Source organism: Mytilus edulis, chromosome 12 (assembly GCF_963676685.1).
Source record: "Mytilus edulis chromosome 12, xbMytEdul2.2, whole genome shotgun sequence".
In the NCBI taxonomy this organism is placed as follows: domain Eukaryota; kingdom Metazoa; phylum Mollusca; class Bivalvia; order Mytilida; family Mytilidae; genus Mytilus; species Mytilus edulis.
Genome location: NC_092355.1, coordinates 34,592,233 through 34,614,757, shown reverse-complemented (window position 1 = coordinate 34,614,757; position 22,525 = coordinate 34,592,233). Strand labels below are relative to the sequence as shown.

The window sequence follows — 22,525 nt, the reverse complement described above, 5'->3', positions numbered from 1 at the left end:
TAAGTGCATTTTATCGGATCTGGATTCTAGGAAAACAATACAATTTACCGCACACATATTTTAGTAATTGCATATAGGATGGAATCGTTGATTGAGTAAAGACCAGTGGCAAATATTTCATGCATATTTCAAACGATGAACTAATATTAGTATTGATGCTTTGAGTCTTGACAAGGGGTTAATAAAGCTACCTAACGTTTTTTTTTTATGACAAAGCTATATGTCGAGTTTAGACAAATAATTCGACAAAGAACTTTATTGAAATTTGTTATGAATATCAATTTTATTAAAAACGTTTCTTCTTTAGATATACATGGTAAAATTCATGTTCTTAATACATTTTGTACACTTGATCCACACAAGGTCTACATTGACTATCAACTGCATTTAGACAAAACATGACTTAAACTACATGTTAACATTCCCTGGTGGTAAGCGGATGGTCGTAACTTAACGTTACGACCATCCGAAAATGGGAGACAACTGTAGGGATAAGTTTTTCTTTTCCGATTTTCGTGCAGTAAAAGGTTCATTTGGGCCAAACCGCTTGTCTCATATACACTTATCGTGAGTGCGTTGATATTGAAGCCAAATTTGATACATAAAATCATTCGTAAAATAGTCATTCAAAAATTCAAGCATGATGGTCGTAACTAAAACAACAAAAATGTTGAGGATGGTCGTAACGTTAATTGTGATGGTCGTAACTCTTTATTAAATAGGACTGAATAAAGAGAGTCAAGAGTTTTAAACGTGTCTTTTATTATAGGAATATATTATATGATATATTTGTGAAGTTTTTTTTATTTTTACATACAACGTTTAATAAAGAATTTCGGTCTGTGTAACACTTATAAATTCAAAATTTTAAAAAGTTTTCAAATATTAGTTTTTTTGGAATTTTGATTAAAGTTTTAAAATATAAAAATTCCAAATTTTTTAATATATTGGATCGAATAAGGCTTTGTTCCCACTGATTTGTCATGTAAATTAGTTGATACTCTTAAAGACCTATTTTGACATACAACTCTGAAATTTAGTTTATGGATAATTTTCCGTCAGCTTTTAGGGTATCTAATAGAGCTGCTGACATATTTTTTGTAATACTCTTGCATTAGTAGAAAAATATCACTTTGAGAAGGTTCATTCTAAATTTTATAAAGCAGTATTAGGACTGAAAAGGACAGCCACTAGCATAGGTGCTAGAACAGAATAAGGTAGATATACTTTGGACTCTTATATAAAAACTCAAACACTCATGTATTTTTAAAGAATAAACTGTAGTGATATATTAATCACCTGGTTAAAGAATCTCTACAAACAAACATAAATTTACATTCCACAGGAATTTATTCTTGGTACTTATTTGCAGATACAATTTTTAAAGATATGAAAATAAACCCAGGATATTACTCTAATTTTTATGTACCTTTTAAACAATTAAAAAACGTGTTAAAATGTAATATTTAAAATTGTGTTTTAGAGGAATATGAACAAACTACTTTAAAAAAACTTTTAAAGTTGTATTCTTCATCCAAACTTTGTTATTATGGGAAATTAAAAACTAATTGTCAGTCTGAAGAACATTTAAATTGCAATAATTTCATTCATAGGCAAAATGTAGGCTTAGTGATCATTCCCTAGGCATTGAATTGGAAAGGTACAGAAACATTCCAAGAGCACAAAGATTATGTAACAAATGTGGAGTCCTAGATGACGAATTTCATTTCTTTTTGCATTGTGACAATAACCTATCAATGCGTTCTAATCTTTTTGCTTATCTAAAAGACTATGGACATTGTCATCAAGCCACATCTTCTTTTTTATATGTACCATTATTTCAACATCTTGATGCATTTAATTAACTAAAACTCATTCTAAACCCCATCCCTGAACTTGTTTGTCATATTGGAGTCTTCATTAAGCAGTTTATAGAACTGATGGGGTCAGACCCATGTCAGACAAGCTTATAATGGTGTTTTTTTTACATAAATTTGTAATTGTACACCAAAAATATGTTCTATTATTCTATATATTGTATTGTATTACATTATATTGCATTGTATTGTATAATTGTTTGATTGTATTGCTCGACCCTTATAGGTGTAATTTTGCAATAAAGATTATATTTATATTATAGCCGTGTTCTAAGCGACACGTACATGCAAGTCATAAATTTATTTGTTGAACGAAATCAAATCGGTAACTACTGATGGATTCCGTAGAAGGACCACATGATATTCGAGCGGGGATTTCTTGACATGGGTTGTAATTCTGAATCCATGGGGTCGCAATGAATGTTGTGTTAGCTTCGAACGTAGGAGGTTGTTGATACGTAATCTACACTGCTATCCACTATACATACTGAACTTAAGAATGGAATCAAAAATATGTATGAGTAGCGTGTAGCCAGGATAATATTAAAAAAATAGAACTGTATGCTTCAACTCAGCGTGTCCAGGGAGTTTATTAACATGGATATGTGCACAGTACTTTAAAATAATTTGATAAAAGTTCGCCTAAATACTAACGGTAACGGTCATCTTTAAAAGTTACGGTCATCTTAAAAAGTTACACCCGTCTTGTGTCGGTTACGACCATCATCCAAAATACTATAGTTGAAGTTACGACCATCACACTTTTAAGCTACGAACATCATGCTTGAACTTTTGAATGACTATTTTACGAAAGTTGAAATGATTTTATGTATCAAATTTGGCTTCAATATCAACGCACTCACGATAAGTGTATATGAGACAAGCGGTTTGGCCCAAATGAACCTTATACTGCACGAAAGACGGAAAAGAATAACTTATCTCTAGAGTTGTCTCCCATTTTCGGATGGTCGTAACTTTAAGTTACGACCTTCCGCTTACCACCAGTGAACATTGAGTTTTATCAATGGGAACGTAATTATGATTAGTTTACGTGTGAATTACACTAACACAACACAGAGTTTAGGTCAATGTGAACACGGCCTTAGACAGCCCTGTCCCACAACTGTTTTATCAATTAACTAATGAGGTTAATATCTATATTACGAAGAACATATATACATGCATTTGTTCGCTTTGTTAAAAGTTATTTTCTTGTTGACTGAAACGATCGATAAAGTTGATTCGTAATTCCTTATGCACAAGCGCAGAAAAGTATTAATGCGTTCTTCATCCTCTGTCCAAATCGTTGTCTCTCAAAATAGTTTTTAAAAGAGGTGGAAGATATAAAGCATAGAACATAAACTGTCAAATGATGGTAAATAAGAACAATTAGAATTATATCTATATTTAAAGAACAAAATGTTACTGAATATTCAATATTCATTCTTCAAAACTATTTTGGCCAGAAAAGAAAGAATCAGTATTTTCTCTTTTAAATATTTTAGTTTCATGTTTTTTCCGATTCTTCTGATCGCGAAAAGTTCAACATACGATATGGCTGAAACATCCAATTTCAATAGTATAGCTTGACCATGCAGCTACATAACATTGTATTTGTTTTAAGAAATAGAATCGCATGCACACCAAAATGAGCGAGTCCGGGTACGTCGACCGGGTAAGCATCTCCTACTTAGAATCCATCATCCACAATACGAATTCTCGCTCAGTAAAATTTTGCAATCGGAGAAATAGCAAACCAAAGTACTGTTGTTGTATCTAAAACATGTCCCTAGTGAGATGAGTGAGTTGTTACACCGTATCAGCATATTGACATACCGTATCGACACGTCGTATCGGTCAACTAATTCATGATGGGGACCATACAACTTATGTTTTGTCAATTTCAGCTGTTCTTCCTCATAACTCTGTTGGAGCAGGTTTTTGATGTAACAAGCACGCTCCCAATGGCAAAACATAAAGTCTTGCATTTAATCACAATTCATCTGCAACCAGATGACGGATTTTTACATAACCTGCATAGAATCTTCGTACATCTTAGGCTAGTTCCTAGTGATTTTAATATTGGTTGAAAATACTTCAAAAGCATGTCTTATTGTTTCAATTAAAACAGTGAAACTTTGCGACTTATCTTGAGTGTTACTATGAATGTGTCTGATTGTTATGATTAAAAAACTGAAGCACATAAACACAGAAAGCGCATACCGAGTCTGAAGATATTTTTATAGCATTCACAAAATTCCTTTTAAACGTCAATTTGTGTGGTTGCCAGTCAATTTTGATGTTGCTAGGTTGTTATGCCTTTCTTATGAAAATATATATATATGAAAGTTGGATATTTCAAGGTATTTTTGAAACCAATTGCTAGGCAAAGTTAAAGTTTTAGTCTAAATACAAAGACTATCGATTTTAAGAAAATTTAGTTTTTTTAAGAGTGGGTCTAAATCTCTGATAATTTCTGCCCGTCAAATGCACGTATAAAGCTATGATACTGTATATATCAGTACAAATAGAAGAATGGTGTTTTTATAAAGGCTTATGTGAAATCAAGTTAAGGATATCAACCATACTTCTTAACTGTACGCTTTTACCTTACTCGTGCTATTTAGACTATTCATGATGTTTTTGTATGTATACACAATATATTGCGTATAATTAGTTTTATTAGTGTTAGCAGGCAATGCTTATATGAAAAATTACTTAACTTTAAGGTCGCATTTAGTAGATGCATATTGGATATCTATAAAGGGGTAAATTCAGTGAATAAATATACGTCATCAGGGACCGCCCATTTGGGGTAGAACTTTCTGTATAACAGTGCAGTCCTGTGCTCTTCTAATTGGTAGATAGCGTTTGTAATCAATATTTTTTAATAGATAGATCAAACATAGAATTAAAAAAAAATGAAAGCTGAATGCACTTAGTCTTTTTACTACAGGGTTGAAAATTAACTGGGGTCAGTATAGGAATTAAGTTCGAATCTACAGTGTTTGTAAACAAGGCCATGTGAATGCTAAAAAAATGCCGCATGACCCTTTGTTTTTATTTTTGCAAAAGATGGGGCTACATTTGTACTTTAATGAATGATATATGAAAGCTTCTGATTCCTAAGGGTAAATCAGGTATAAAATTAATTCTAGACATAGATTTGCATTAAAGTCAATAGGAGTTTTTTTTAATTGAATTTATCCCTATATGTAAAAGTGTTAATAACGTTTAAACCACATGTTCAATCCATGTTTATATGATATCTAGTTTAGATCTATCAGATTTATATCATATTTCTAACTAATAACAAAAAACCTTTAGACATTTTGAACTTTTTCTGAACGTTTAATCCCTTACTTTATTAATAACTTTTCTGTCGTGTTAAAGCTTTACTATCATTACAATCACAACTAATTAAACTTTATGTGAACTTTAGTTTTTTTTAAAAACCTAGTAAATATCATAATTATCATCAACATGCAGTGGAAACATTGTAATATCTTTTTTCAATGGGACTCAGTGGCCGAGTGACCTAAGTAGTCGATATACTGCATCACTAGCTAGTCAACACTGAGGTTGTGAGTTTGAATCCCGCACGTGGCAGGTGCACTCGAATCCAATCTGAATTGACTAGGATTGTCCGTTTTTCGGTGGTACACTCCAGGCACTCCGGTTTCTTCAACCAATTAAAACTGACCGCCACCAAAAAGCACAATAGTGTTGAAAGTGGCCTTAAATACCAACCAATCAATCAATCAATTTATTTTCTAAGCAAACAATGATAACTTAACAAAGGGTTTCTTTTATTAATTTTTAATAGATTTGCTTAATCTTTTTTGGAATGATGGTGTCTGTTCACTAAACATAGACTTTTTTCGTATTACCGACTTTTTGACTCCGGATTACGTAATTGTTAGACAGGTAACCTAATCTGTGGTTGGACACCCTGGTACTCTATCGAGTAAGAGCAATCAAAAGAAATAAAATCGAACATAAAATCTGTGCACTGTGGGAGGACAGTTCAGTGTTTTCCGATTTTATTGTCGTATATATAATGACGACATAAAACAGTTGATTTCCTCAAAAAAATGTACCGATTAAAAGCTTGATTTTACTTCTTTACGTTGATCTTGGTTGACCGAGTACCAGGACGTCGAACCAGAGAGAAGGTAATCTGTCGAAAAATAATAAACTCCGGAGTCAAAAGTCGGGAATATAAACAATATTCTATTGTATTCGTGTTAACTGGCTCGATACCTACAATGTAGTTTGTTGATCATCAGCTTAGTAGTCAGTGCTTTGCTATCAACACTGTATACAACATATAATTTGTTAACGTTGTTTATCCTTTTGATTATAGTGTTCTTTTAATTGTCTTTGTAAATAAATAACTTTTACTGTTTAGTGCATTTTTGGTAATATCCTTTTGGCGTGGTTGAATACTTATGCATCCCGCCAATGTCTTGTTGTGCTGCGGTCATTTTCTGTATTTTTGTCTTTAATTTTTGCTCATGTGCCATGTATATACCATTTCGTTTTTCTTTGTTGACATATTTGTTTGTTTTTAAAGTGATTAAGATTATAACACAATGTTGACCGCTGTACCCATATTTATGACAGTTTTACCTAATATGATATTTTATGTCAGTTTGTTTTGTTCACTAATTGTTGTCAATATAATTTAATTCTATGCGTATAATTGAATTCTATGCGACAGTCATACACGTGAGATGTTTAGCCAGCTATAAAACCCGGTTTAAACCACCATTTTCTACATAAGGAAATGCATGTGTATCAAGTCAAGAATATGACAGTTGTTTTCCATTCGTTTGATGTGTTTGAGAGACTTTCCGATTTGAATTTTCCTTGGAGTTCGGTATATTTTGTAATTTTACTTTTTAGTTAAAATTGCCCTTCATAAATTTAAAATGATAAATCATAGGTACTTACTCCGTAAGGCAAAGTTGATCTGAGATGCTAATTTATAACGGTTCTCTTTTTGGTTACCTGCCTACGTCTACGCATCACTGTCTTTAAAATGTTTATATCAGAGCTTTCCCGAAGAAGGTAGATCGCGAAAAGCGCATGTATTAAATGCTTATTTCTTTAATATGGTTTTAATCATCTTACAGTATTGTTCATATTAATTCTGTATCATTGGCAATTAACTTTTATTCGAGATGGCTTGTAAAACTAAGATTTGTTGGTAGTATTGGCCACAGCTTTTTTATTATTATTAATTTAAATATTTACACACAGATAGATTCAAAGATATATATTGTTCAACTAGATAGATTCAAAGATATATATTGTTCAACTAGATAGATTCAAAGATATATATTGTTCAACTAGATAGATTCAAAGATATATATTGTTCAACTAGATAGATTCAAATATATATATTGTTCAACTAGATAGATTCAAAGATATATATTGTTCAACTAGATAGATTCAAAGATATATATTGTTCAACTAGATAGATTCATAGATAACCCATTTCTTGCATAGATCATTTTTTGGTTACCTCTGGCAACCTACAGATAACTAGATATATATATATATATATATATATAGATAAGTCATGTTTTGCATATATCATTTTTTGGATACGTCTGGCAACTTAGAGATAACTAGATAGATATATAAATAGATAGATAGATGTATGGTCCTGGGACACAGCGATCAACTAATTTAGCTGTTGGATCCTGGGATAGACCGATCCACAAAATGTACTTTATAACTTAAATATAGACAAACTGTAACTGTAGTTTATCACACGCAGCGAAGTTGCCAAACACTATTTTTTTTTTATTTTTCACGAACAAATGTTTTTATAAATCCAACGCCAAACTGTTAGACTTCTGCAATTATTGGCATCAAATGGTTACTCATCAATGGAGAAGATTTTTTGCAAACTGGAGCTCACTTACTAGTATATACATTTACCTGAAAATATAAAGAACAAAAGAGCAGTACCAAAAACGAAATACATGGATCAACTATATTTACATTGTGGGAGAGGGTGGGTATTTTCAAAAAAAATCTCTCTAATTATTTTACGTCTTCTCTCTATCTGTTCAAAGTTAAAAAGAACGTTGACGTCACAACTATACATCCTAACAACTATATATAAACACCCAAATAAAGCACTGCAACGGTCGAGTTTAAACTTATACTAGAATAACCGAATTTATGTTTAATACATAAATTCCATTATTTGAGATGGCTTGTAAAACTAAGATTTGTTGGTAGTATTGGCCACAGCTTTTATATTATTATTAATTTAAATATTTACACACAGAAAGATTCAAAGATATATATATTGTTCAACTAGATGGATTCAACTATTTATATTGTTCAACTAGACAGATTCAAAGATATATATTGTTCAACTAGATAGATTTATAGGTAACTCATTTTTTGCATAGATCATTTTTTGGGTTACCTCTGGCAACATACAGATTACTAGATATATATAGTCAAAAAGGGTACAACATCACCATTAACTAACTATAAAATGAACAAATATTAGATATTTCGGATAACAGATATCCTTCTTCAATAATAGCACGATGTCAAATGAATCATGTAAATATATTCAAACTGAGAAACCTTTTTCTAAATCTTGAAATTTATACAATTTAAGCGAACACCACAGACGCTGATACAATTTATCAGTTGATTGAACCAATTATACTCCCTGCAAAGTCACTGTGGTCCTTCAAACATATTCTCTGGCTGAAGTGGTCCGCTTTATAGTTTTTTGTCTTAACATACTGACACTCACAAATAGATTTTTCTAAATATATAGATCTATATAATTTATTTATTTTTAAATTAATTCCTTTTGTTTGTGTGTACAGTGACCTCCCCCCCCCCCCTCTTTGTTTTTCTTTCTTTTTTGTTTGTATCTTAAAGCTGTAGCCGTTCAAACGATGCATGTATATTGTTTATCAATTAACATGATCAATGTATCTTAAAGTTGTAGCCGTTCAAACGATGTATGTATCGTTCTTGTTATATTGAGACATGAGTCTTGAGTGAGTTTTTCGTGTTCAGCAATGTAATAAATATTTATTCTTCCGCAGCAGAATTAAATTAATGGATAAATTTTTCACCAAATATATAAACAGAAATATAATATATTGCTTTTAACTTAAAGTCATATTGTGATTTAATAATTTTTCTTTTAATCATATTCGACATGACTTGGCGACCATGCCGTTTCGAAAATAAAATGTTTTCACACTTATTTTATGCAATATATCGATTTAAACAATTTATACTGTTACCATATGTCTCTTTGCCTACATCTATAAATAACCAACTTCAAATATCTACTTTTCCACGTGATATTTCAAAATACTTCTCTCTCTAATTATTTTATGTCTTCTCTCTAGCTGCTCAAAGTTAAAAAGAACGTTGACGTCACAACTATAAATCCTAACAACTATATATAAAAACACAAATAAAGCACGGCAACGGTCGAGTTTAAACTTTCACTAGAATAACCGAATTTATGTTTAATACATAAATTCCATTAATTTGGTTTTTAATATTTATACTTTATATTATTGTGTGTTATTTCGTTTAAGCTGGGGTCACACATTCACGATTTTTATTGCCGTTCTTGACAGGACCATTCCCGATTAGAATTCGTCAAAAGTCTGATCAAGATGCTGTGAATCGTGGATGGAAATTGAAACTTTAATTAAAATTTGTAGAAACATTTATTTATTCACGACAACAATCAGATATTGTTCAGGAAGAGTCTCAATCCGATATTAATGCGATTTGTATCTCTCACATGTTAAAAAAAAACCGACAGAAACTGTCCCGACAGGGTCCTAGTTATACCGAATGTGATCCGACAGAGATCAGACAGTGACCAGACAGTGAACCGACGCTGACGGAAGATATTCGATAGAAAACTGTCGCCATATTCGGAATGATCAGGTACTGTCGGAACGGAATCTTATCACAATCTTCTGTACCGCATTGCAACCGGCTTGGTCTTGACTCAATCGTATTGTGTTCTGTAATTGTCGAGACTCTGACGTCGATATTATTGCCGAAATTCGTATTAATAACGGAACTATTCCAGAACGGTTTTGACAGAGACTGTTCGCATTCGGCAAGATCTGGTGGCAATCTGGGCTCAATCGGCGCAAAAAAACAGCAATGACAAATTTCTCCAGATCATGCAGAATCTATCACGATTGTGATCCGACTAGACAAAATCGACTGAGGCTCCAATATGCTACGGGACGCACCTAACTGTCGGGGTACTTGTCCGACCTCTCCGGACCATTCTCGATCCGTAGGAATCTCTTACGAACGTAAACGAATGCGTTCAGACAATGATAGGACACTGCAGATCATTGAGGATAGTAATCCGACTTTTCACTTTTCGTATCTTATCGCTGTCTGATCTCAAACGGGAGCCATAATCGGCGCTGTCTGAACGCCGCATTAAAAGGGCATTAGCTGTAAAATTCATGATCTCCTATTTGATTAAAATTCTCATATCTGATTCATAACATTCTAAAACGTAAATCCGGAGGCGGGCTTCAGATGGCCCCTAAACAATAATATATACTAGTTCAGCGAAATTGACGCCACACTAAACTCCAAAGCATATAAATGAACAGAAATTAAACAACAAAAACTAACAAAGGTTGAAGTTCCTAACTGAGGACATGCGCATAAATGCAGTGGGATTAAACATGATTTGTGAAATCTCAACCCTCCCCCTTTGCCTCTAGCCAATTTGGAATAAACAAACAGACAGCAGCACGCACAGTTAAACTCAGTTTTAAAGAAGTCTGAGTCCGAAACTAAGCAACATGATAATGATCAACATAAAAAAGGACTACTAGCTAGCAGTTACTGACATGCCACTTTCAGACATCAATCAAACTGATCGCAATAGTATGTCTTCATCATATGAAAATTAAATCAATCCCTCCCGTTAGGGGTTTAGTATCATGCCATCATAATTATACGAGAAAAAACATAACCCGTATCATGCCAACAGATGTTGCAATTGGTTATTGTTGATATAAGTCATAAAATGTAATTTGTAACCATAGAGAAAGTAGTGCACAGTTAATTCCCATTGAAATTCCGATAACTTGGCGATATACAGTATCTCCATAGCGAACAAAAATGTTATCTAGTAAAAAAAATCAAGTGTAGTTATCACATCAAAGCAGGTCCAATTAACATAACTCAATTGTTTGTTGTTACACCAAAACGCACAACAACCAGTATTTAATAAACACACTATAAACACAAAGAAACGTTTAATGATGAAATAATGAGGTCAATATTTAAATATATGTAAACAAAGTATTACAGCGGGCTTTTCGTTCGTTGTGACAATTTTGTATAGACAAGCAGTGTGTGAATTACTGGCAAACATCGCGAAAAAAGTCTTTGTGTAAAACAAACTTGATTAACTATAAATTAAGCATAGTAGATTCGAAAACGAATGTGACCGTGCGTTTTGTGAATTTTGTTGTCTAAAATACATAATAGGTGCGTCCATGCAACATAAATGATATGCAACGATTGTCAGTTTGTTTTCAAAAACATTGAATAGTTATTTATACGGCATTTGGTCTTAGAAGAGAAATATTTTGACGTTATATCTACTAGCCTCGTTTCGCTTGGCAGCAACGTCCAACATACACAATAAAATACTTTTACTTTACGGTTGGTCATCGGTATATATTTCCTGAGATAATATTTTCTTATACTTTGGGAAAATGTAGATTTAATTATGCTTTTTTCAAAACAACAAAAAAAGTATGGGTCACCGTGCTATTTTTCAAGCTACAAGTCTTGCATTATTGCCCAATTTTTCATACATTATAGTCATGAAAAGCACTGTCTTGTGATGAAAAGATATCTGTGAGATAGACGTTTGAAAACTTATATGAAAATAAGTTTTATAATATGTTTTAGGAAAATGAAAAGAATAAAAATGGCAGCACCAAACTGTTTTTCTTGCTAGATATTCCTTGATTAAAATTTTGCAATTAGTGTTATCTCCCCTTAAATATGATCGATTGTGTTATCTCCCCTAAACTTGACCGATCGTGTACTGCTGTATTACATTCCAGATAGCGGTATGCAGTTACTCTGCCTTATTTATATATATAATTAACGAACAGATTAATAAGTCGATGATCGTTGCCATGACAACTCTCCCATAAACAATGTCAAATATGTTACCCTTGTAATGATCACCGATCAATCGATCATTGATCATTTATCGGAGTGTCAAGATTCCAAAGAATAGTTCAATTACTGTATTACAACAATTGGTACGTGCTGTTGAGTTTTATGAATTTCAATAATAGAAATAGAGCACCAACGAAAATAATAACATTGTTGTTTCTTTACAGATAGCACCATGCCACCAAAGGATATTTCTGCATGGATGACAAATTTTGGGGATAGTGTAAATAGTTTGGAGCTTCTTCAATTGGTACATGAAAACATTTACCGAGCCATTTCAAATCTTTTATATATACGTTCAGCCAGTGATCAATTATTTACATTAAAAAAGGAAATTTTGATTAACCTTCAACAGACACGCTAAGATATTTTTAAAACCAATGATGTCTTAATTTGAATACATAAGGTTTCTCATTAACAAACAGGATTTAATTCAAAACTTATATTCACTTAAGGTTAAAGATTAGACACACAACACCATCCGGCAGGACTAAATTAAAGAACCTACGCCTTATAATTCTTGATTTATAGAATTCGCATTGTCATTTGGTTAAGTCACACTGATTATAAAGTGCACAGTTATGCCCTGTATAATGATGAAGATCAGGTGCTATTATTATCCGTATTTGTAGCAAATCCTGAATACACTGCTTGGTTGTGCGCCTAACATATACTATAAGAATCAGTATCGGATTCGACCCGGAACTTGTAAATTATTGGTAGTATTGATATTTTTGGAAACAAAAGTGCCTGGAATGGTGTATTTTTAACACGTCACCATTGTCATATATATGAAGCACATAATAACATTTAGCATCACTGATGAGTCTTATGTAGACGAAACGCGCGTCTGGCGTATTAAATGATAAGCCTGGTACCTTTTGATAGCTTTTATTTGTGTTTTTCTATGGCCTGTATGTTCTCCCTTTAATTTGTAGTGTAGTCCCGTCATGTAATGTTGTCATTTTTATGTTATATTTAACATTGTCATAAAAGAGGGAGGTTTAGCTAGCCACAAAACCAGGTTCATCCCACCATTTTTTCTTAAAATGTCCTGTACCAAGTCAGGAATATGGCCATTGTTATATTATAGTTCGTTTCTGTGTGTGTTGCATTTTAGTATTGTGTTTCTGTTGTGTCGTTGTTCTCTTCTTATATTTGATGTGTTTCCCTCAGTTTTAGGTTGTAACCCTGATTTGTTTTTTTTTCTCAATCGATTTATGTATTTCGAACAGCGGTATACTACTGTTGCCTTTATTTGATGGGATATGAAATGTCAGCAATAATTAAAATGTGGGTAATGCAGTTTAAAATATAAAGGTGGTAAAACACCCATTGTATAATGCACACATACAAAGAATATGAATATTTCAACTTTTAAAACCGTTCCCATCAACAAGAATATCAAGGAATTCAAAGAGAGTTTTGAAAATACACGGGGAATAGCGCAGATTACCTCTAAATGAGGGACGATGACAAATTTTAGGGATAGTGTAAATAGTTTGGAGCTTCTTCAATTGGTCCCAGAGGGACTTTCAAACTCTTAAATCGAAAATAAACTGACAACGCCATGGCTAAAAATGAAAAGACAAACAGACAAACAATAGTACACATAAGAAAACATAGAAAACTAAAGAATAAGCAACACAAACCCCACCAAAAATAGGGGTGATCTCAGGTGCTCCGGAAGGGTAAGCAGATTCTGCTCCACTTGTGGCACCCGTCGTGTTGCTTATGTGATAACAAATCCGGTAAATAGTCTAATTCGGTATGTCACATTCATGAAAGGGAAGGGGTTGCAATCTGATATTTCAGTTCCTTTCTATGTTTTGGAGTTTAGTGTGACGTTCACTTCACTGAACTAGTACACAATTTTATTTATAGGCCAGCTGAGGACCATCCGGGTGCAGTATTTTCTCGCTGCGTTGGATAAAAACAATATGTTCTGCATAAATACAAGGTCATCTTAATTATGCAAGTGTTTGTTGGTATGAAGGTTTCTCGAAGAAACTTATAGAAAAGATTCATGTCATTCAAAATAAAGTTATACATATTATATTAGATATATCTTCTTCAGAGAAAGCGAATCACTCTAATTGAATTTGAGAACATTGTGATTATTGAATCTTTGTAACATAGTGAAACAACTTCGTCTGTATCATGTATTTCGGGCCAGGTGAGCTAAAAACCCAACAAGATACAATGTTTTCTAAGAATTATGTCAACAAATAACATGCTCTGCTTGATTTTATAAGGTTATAATTGTGCCATGATAGGTTATTCAACGATACATTTCTTATTATGGTAATCATAGAATAGAAAGCTAAAGAATACTGACTTTTGCAAACACTGTTCAATGGCATTATAACTCACAAATGCATTTTTTCACTAAACTTTTTGTACTAAAGGTTATCAGTGATTGGAAGCAATAATAGCACGATAGCCAATAATCAGATTTGATATTAAAAACAATGTCTAGCTAAATAAAATCTATGAACGGTCAGCACTGACTTAAAGTAGTGTCTCCTACATGACAGTCTTGATTTACCTGATAATGGTTTACTTTTAAAAAGTGTGACTTGGATTGAGAGTTGTCTCATTGGCACTCATACCACATCTTCTTATATATATATATCGAAACAGTAAAACGTAATATTGAATATAAGACTGTTATTTTCAGTGTTTGGTACAGGTTGACTGTCACTTGGCTCAACAGTTCAACATAGAACCCTATTGTCAGAAAACACTGTCAAACATTCAAGCGTACTATCCATACTGATCTGTGTCCACACTTGTTATATTATGAGATGTATTTTTAGGGCAAGCCATCCGTGGTTCTTTCTCAACACCAAATTTAAGACATTAAACATTAATGTGTTATGATCATCAGAAAATGTGAACGTTTCACAATAAAAGTTTAACCAAATAAAAACTATTTTTGTGACAATAATTTTTTTTATGGATAATGAGTTGATTTAAATCCAAATAAAAAATACAATATAGTTTGTACCAAAAAAGGGAGCTCGATTGTGACAAAGATACGCCAATATCTGAAAAAGTCTAATTTCCATGTTCCATCTTTCACCAGCAATTATATTTTTGGAAATTTCAAGTCTCATTATAAACTAGAGTATATAATGCACCAACTATTGCCAATTAAACACTCTTTCTTATATTTCTTCTAATAAAATATTATAATTAAAATGTTCAATCATCTCCACCCCCCCCCCCCCCCCAACCCAACTAAAAAAAAACAAAGTGTTTGTTGTTGTTTTCTGACAACTTAATCATTCAAAGAATATCGAAATTAAGTAAACAGGCTTCCGATTTTCAACAATATGATAGATTATATAGACAACGTGTCTCTTACTGGTCTGATTTTGTTATAACTAATGAATTTGATCAAATTTAGCATTTTTAAGGGTCTTATAAATTTTGTCCCAAAGGGATAAATTCCCTCCAGTTACCATTCGTTTTTTCACCTATGGAAACGTTTGAACGATCAAGATTTTATTTCTTGCAACGAGAAGAGCACCATTTCCTGAATGTATAACTCCATATGTACAGGTAAATGGCAGCCAGTTTGAAAAACCCGAACTCTCCAAAGATCAGAGTTAAGAGAAAAATCATTGTGTTGGTCTCTCTTGTTACAGCCTTTGTGTGTACCTTCTGAGAATATTTCAGTATCAGCACTTTGACAGTAAATGTGTTTTTATAGTATCTAACAAATTGATATGTAGATGAAAGTAAACGTCTACACAATTCGAATAAAAGGACAAAAAGTACTGTGTAATTCCTTTCTGTTACGTTCTGTCATTCTGTCACGATCCAGATGATCTTTATAGAGTAATTCACATATATATTCAGTCAAACTTGTATATAGATAATGATTTCGAAATTGTCGTAATGATCAGAGAATTGCACTTGCAGTCTTTGCGCAGGACGCCTTTTTTCACAGTTTATTTTATACATAGTTTTAACATACGCTTTTATGTATATATGTACGTTTGGCCTAAGTTTGGTTACCTGTGTTTAAACGCACACTGATTAGGCTTAGCCTATTTACACACCTGTTGACTATTTTTAAATAGTGGTCAATCGAGTTCTTCGGACAGGTTTGGCTATTTTTAAACAGTGGTCAGATGAGTTCTTTGGACACGTTGTAATTTTATTTCTGCTTTGGGATTTTCGTGTGGAAGGATGCCACACTCGTTTGAGCATTTTCATATTTGATAGCTAAATTTAACCTACAATGGTTCTACTGTATTAGTGCATCAATTCCGAGGTAAGTGTTTTATTCTTACATATATTTATACTTTTCTGTGTCTCACTTTTGTTTATCAAATTTCCGAAACTTTCAGACTTCTGCAGACAATTTTCCATTATGTAAATTGTTCAATTTATAATGTTTTGTAAACGGATTTAAAGATATGAAAACCATGTTTTATATTCAGATATTTGCGGTTTTGCTAGTGAACAAGAACAAGATTGTTAATTACGGGTACAAATTGAATGTACGTGATATTTATGTGTACAAGGTTCCGAATTTCCTTATGTACGTGAAACTATCATGCAAATTATGATATTTATTACAGTATGACACATTTTGCTACATATAAAATGTATGTGCGTATTTATCTACGTAAATTAATAGAATATATATGTTCATTTTATGAACGTGAGATTATAGAGTTCATGTTTATGTTGCATGAACGTGCAAGTAAAAGGCATATCTAAATTGATAATCGTACTAAAGAGTTTGTACAATTATATTATTACTAGGTTCCAGCCTGCACCAGAGTAATACAATGCTGCGGTGTTAAGGAGTGGTCATATGGATTGAACGCATTCATACATAATTCATCAAACAACATATCTACCTATTATAGTGGAACTGTCGTGCACGATACCATAACCGTCACAACGATACCATAACCGTCATCACGATACAAAGGGAAGTAATCTGGATATACAAACTACTGAAGCTGTTGAACTATTTATTTGGACTTTAATGTTTAGAACAATTTGATGTATATTTTCTTCTTAATTGTTTTTGTTTTGTTTGTTTATTAAATAATTTATTTATTCTAATCGTTGATTCTTTAGTCAATATTGTAAAATAGCACTGAAAGACTTATCCATCCGTCCGTCCGTGACAATTGGTGTCAGAAGTGGGATAAGTCTGAAGTGTTTTTTTCTTCTTATACATTTTGAAGTTAAATTTATATTTTCTATAGAAGAATTATTATTTGTTTTATACATTGAATATACATTTATAACGTGTAGTAAAGCTGACTATTGTATTTTTTCAGAAACTGTAATGTCGACAGAATCCTGATAGTTTGGAACCTCAGAATTTGTAAAATTTCTACACTACATTGCCTCGGTGTTGTTGCACGCTGCAAGTACAAACAGTAGATTTAATGTAGGTATTGTTATATAGAGTAAATTTAGACTAAGGCTATTGTTTATTTTGTGTTGCGATTGACACTTGTGGACCAGGCTATGGTCAACTGTGATACTAAAGCGTAGTGTTAAGTGATATAGATATGTGATATATTTAGCATTGTCCTTGGTCTAGTTTATTGTTACATAGCAAGTCATATTAGCAGGAATCAATCATGGAGAGTCTAAAAGAGTTACGACAGTATGGTGAGTCATTGGGGTTAGCCAATGAAGATTTAATTAGGTTCATTGAGTCACAACAGGCGAAACAACGCGATGATAGACGTTTTGAAAGAGAAAGAGAGAAGGAAGAATGGGAAGTTGAAAAGGTAAGATTAGAACATGAATTGGAATTGAAAAGGCTAGATAATACTCGTTTATTTGAAACTGAAAAACACAGGGATGAAAAAGGTAATGTTAACCCCTCAAAGGTACCTAAACTACCTCCTTTTGAGGAAGGTACTGATGATATGGATGCATATTTGCGTCGTTATGAAAGGTATGCTATATCGCAAAAATGGGACAAATCAATATGGGCCACTTATTTCAGTGCACTTCTTAAAGGTAATGCATTAAATGTGTACGCTTTGCTGCCATCAAATCAAGCATTAGATTATGATGCTCTTAAGACATGTTTGTTGAAGAGGTATAACATGACTGAAGATGGTTTTAAGCAGAAGTTTAGATCTTGTCGTCCAGAGTTTGGTGAAACGTTTCAACAGTTTTCTGTTCGTTTGGGTAGTTATTTTAGTAGGTGGATTGATATGTCTAATGTTTTGAAGACGTTTAATGGACTTTATGATCTTATGTTAAGAGATCAGTTTTTACACATATGTAATAACGAGGTAATGTTATTTCTGAAAGAGAGAGTACCGAAGTCCATAGATGATATGACTCGGTATGCTGATCAATTTAAGGAGGCAAGGCGAGTAAATATAGTATCACTTACAAATCAGACTCAAAAAGGTAAGCCACAGCCGTCTCAAAAACCCAACAATGCACGAAACCAAGAACCGCCAAAGCAAAGTGACAGAGATAGAAATAGACATACAGGAGGTTACGGTGGTGGAAACAGATTTGATAGAAAGTGCTTTAAGAGCAACAAATCAGATCACTTGATATCGAACTGTCCATTATTAAAAAACAAAGTTGGTAATGTACAGAATAGTGGTTCACGGGTAAAGGAAACTCCTATTTGCGGTAATGTTATTACTCTAACTGATAGCATTATTACTACACAGGCCACCGTTTCACAAAGCCTTCTTAACTTACGATCATCGTATCAGTTTACGATCGGTTTACGTGTGGTTCTACGTTCCCGTTACGTGTGTTTCACAAAGGCATCGTAAAGAACTACTAAGTTGATCGCAAACTACGTCGTGTGTATCGTCGTAAGTGTATCGTAAACCGAAAAGAGTGCTTTCTTTCACGTCCGCACTTTTATCGAGTATGGCATGCCAAATAAACATTTTTAAAAATAATTATTATGGATGGCGAATTATGGCGATATTTTTATATCAACATTAATACAACTAAAGAATTTCAGTCCGTTTTCAATATAAATTCAAGATATATGACGCTTACAGTCATAGGACAAAAAATGTCCTATTATTTCAACTAAAATCGGTATTTTTCAAAAAATATTACCAAGTAAGTCTATGAGTGATTTTTATAAAATAGATACCATAAGATGCAGAAATGTCTGAAGTTTAATTGTTTATTTGGCCATATTTTTAGTGAGGTGCTTTTTCATTATTCAATGGGTTAAACACAAATGCAATTTTTAACGATTTTAATTTGGTAAGAATACATAGCAAACTTTGCCGTGAGTCAAGCAATATTTTTCTTTGTGTTCACCTCGTCAGTAATAATACATATATTAACAACACTTTGTACCAATATTCTATTTGGAGACAAAAACAGTAAAATATATTAAACGAAACTATCCGACACAGTGGAGGTCTAGATTAGTGGCAACGAGGGGGGTGGGGGTAGCATTTCTTTGTTCTGTAATTCTTTTAGCCATTCTTATTTTTTCAGCATTAAAAAATATGCTAATACTAAATAATAAAAGTTATGTACCCCTTTAGAATTTGCACTAAACAAATGAAACCATTTATCAATTTTGTTAAAGGGGCACTAGCTACGAGATATATAAAAAATCTAAAGCGATGGAAAAATTAATGAAATTGTTTGCGCTCAGAGCGTTTTTTTCTTCACTTTGACAAAACAACCATATCCCCACTTTTGAAGTTAAATGGTTGCACCCTTAGACAACGTTTGGACTGATGCTTGTACAAAGTATACCCATTTACCATAATATATCCATTAGGGGCCCTAAAGGACCAACCACTGTTTTCAAATAGAAAATAAAAGGAAATAGATTTTGTTTTTGTTTGAAGGGATATCATTGTTCCGTATTTGTTACTTGTACAATTTTAAGGGCATATATCCATGAACAGTTTATTTCTGACGGTGAGAATTTCTTTCCTTTAAGATATATAGGCTATTTTTACCTTCTTAAATCAAATATTTAATAAAAAAATATACCTGCATGTGCTACTTTTTGAGTAAAACGAGGTCGAAATTTCAGATCTTTGCTCGAAATTCTGATTTGTGGACGTATTTTTCCTCCCGACAGAAATTCACAACTTGTTTTAAAAGATAAACACAAGCTGTTTTTTTGATAAATTATTTATAAGTCCTCTTTTACATATGTATTATATAAATTTATTTAATATTTTGTTTATAAATATCTTAAATTTATCAAATGTTCAGGAACAACCTATTTTAAATTATCCATTTTTGGTTGCCAGTGACAAATATTTCATGAGTGTTCAGGAACAAATAAGCAATAAACCCAACAGTTAGCCTGTTATTCATATGATGAAGTTATTACATGTATCTTTAAATTAGCTTAATTGAGGTCTGGCATTTGTCAGTAACTGCTAGCTTTATATATAGTAGTCCTTTGTTAATTTATTATCATTGTCATTTTGATTAGTTACTTTTGTTTCCTTTTCTGACATGGGACTTGGATTTCTTTTAAAGTGCGTTTAACTGTGTGTATTGCTGTGGGTTTGTTTTTTCTACATTGGTTACAATTGTATTATATGTCTCTGGTTAGATGTATAGGGGAAGGGTTGTGATCTCACGAAACATGTTTAGTTACTCCGCCGCGTTTGTGCACCTGTCCCAATTCAGGAGCCTCTGGTCTTAGAAGTTTTGTATGATTTTAATTTTAGTTCATTGTTATATTTCGTAGTTAAGTTTGTATGACGTATATTATCACTGAACCATCACTGAACCATCACTAAACCAGGGTTGTGTTCAATACCATAGCCGCTACGTAGCTGCTATCAATATATATGCAGAAAACTCGGCTAGCTGTACACGTTCAATAGTCATAAATATACGTAGCACTACGTAGCCGCTACGATATTGAACGCAACCCTGTACACTGTTTTAACTAGGGGCCTGCTGAAGCACGCCTAGCACAACGTTCATTGTGACACCATAAATTAAGTATTCCATCCGTATCATTACTTGGAACTGAAATCAATCATAAAAGGCAATATATTATCGTCATGCAATCAATAAAAAAAAAAAAAAAAATTAAAGTTGCATGCGACTGTAGCGCTTTTCTGGATCTACTTTCATCAGGAATGCTAAAAAGGCGAATAATACTATTTTGCCTACTGCGAGTTGGTTTCACTGTTACCTCTAAATTTTTGGCACTGGGAACACCAAATAGCTCTTATTTTTTTATTATTTTTTTTTTCAATTCAAACGCTATCTTTCTATCAAATATTTAAATCAATTTATTTGATGCCGGTTAAAATAGGATATTTTTCATAATAGATGCACAACCTTAAAATTTCAGGATACTGTTATCCCAGGTGATGTCTAATATGTTTATAAAAAAACCGACTTCTTCTTTTGTTGTTTATTTTGTTATAAAAAGTGATTTGATATATTTCGAGATATTAATTCCAAGCTAAAAATTAGAGCAGTGTTTACAGATACCCCTCTTTTCGCCCCTTTTCTCTTTTTGATATTTTAATCAAAAATCTAAAAAATCAAACTTTCAAAAAGTGAAATAATCAAAATTGCACATTAGGTTTAGTATTTTAAAAGTTTGATCAAATTTCTTAACTATCAAATTTATAAAAGATATTTAGAATTTTAATATTTTAATTATTTGGTTAAAATTTCAAAATTTCAAAACTTTTACACAATTTGGAATTTTGATATTTTGAAACTTTGATAAAAATTCCAAAAATGTAAAATTTTAATTTTTTTTTAAAAACTTTGAATTGATAAGTGTTACACGGACCACGTAGGAATCATTCCGGCGAAAGAGACGTCCCTTAAAACTATCCATAAATTTTGAAATTATAAAGAAACTAAGGTTTCATGATATGGCTATTTATTAGGTTCTGTTTGGTCTGATAGCTCTTCAACTGTTTCTGTTCTGTATGTGCATGTCCGTTCCAAAAATCGAGAATAATAGCTTTTTGATTGTATGACTAGTTGTTGTATTTTTTTTCAGCTGTACATAGCTTTTGTTGTCAATGGCTATTTTTGTCGGAACTCTTTCCCGAAATTTCATTGTTGTAATAATTATTGACACAATGTAGGAGAACATTTCATTCCAAATGATATACGTATATTAATATTTAATTTGGTATGCAGAAAACGCAGAGTTTAGTTAATTTGTTAATCAACTTTACTTTATATTCTCTTTTTTCTTGGGGGGGGGGGAGGAGGGAGGGGCATTATTCTCTATTCTGTAAACCTCATTCACAACCTCATATATCTTGTGTTATTTCAAATAAATATCTGATATTCAAGCGCCTATTAGCGGGATAGGATGCTTAATACTATAAGAGTATCCACAAAGAGAGTTTTCGGGTGGTCTCTTTTAAAAGTCGGTGCATGAGAATATTATG

General features: G+C 32.5%; 2 protein-coding genes across 2 annotated transcripts in view; one reads left to right on the top strand and one right to left on the bottom strand.

Moving 5' to 3' along the window:
* The first annotated feature begins 15,995 nt into the window (after positions 1-15,995).
* LOC139497585 (uncharacterized) lies at positions 15,996-18,922 on the top strand. Its single transcript, XM_071285817.1, has 2 exons — positions 15,996-16,413; positions 16,911-18,922. The coding sequence occupies exon 2, from the start codon at positions 17,750-17,752 to the stop codon at positions 18,920-18,922; it is 1,173 nt and encodes a 390-aa protein (XP_071141918.1). The 5' UTR covers positions 15,996-16,413; positions 16,911-17,749.
* Positions 18,923-22,349: 3,427 nt separating this feature from the next.
* The window catches only part of LOC139498343 (trafficking protein particle complex subunit 9-like), a 302,312-nt gene continuing 302,136 nt past the window's right edge, over positions 22,350-22,525 (bottom strand). The window contains exon 25 of the transcript XR_011657897.1: positions 22,350-22,415. The gene's annotated coding sequence lies outside the window, so the exon portion shown is untranslated. The remainder of the gene's footprint in view (positions 22,416-22,525) is intronic.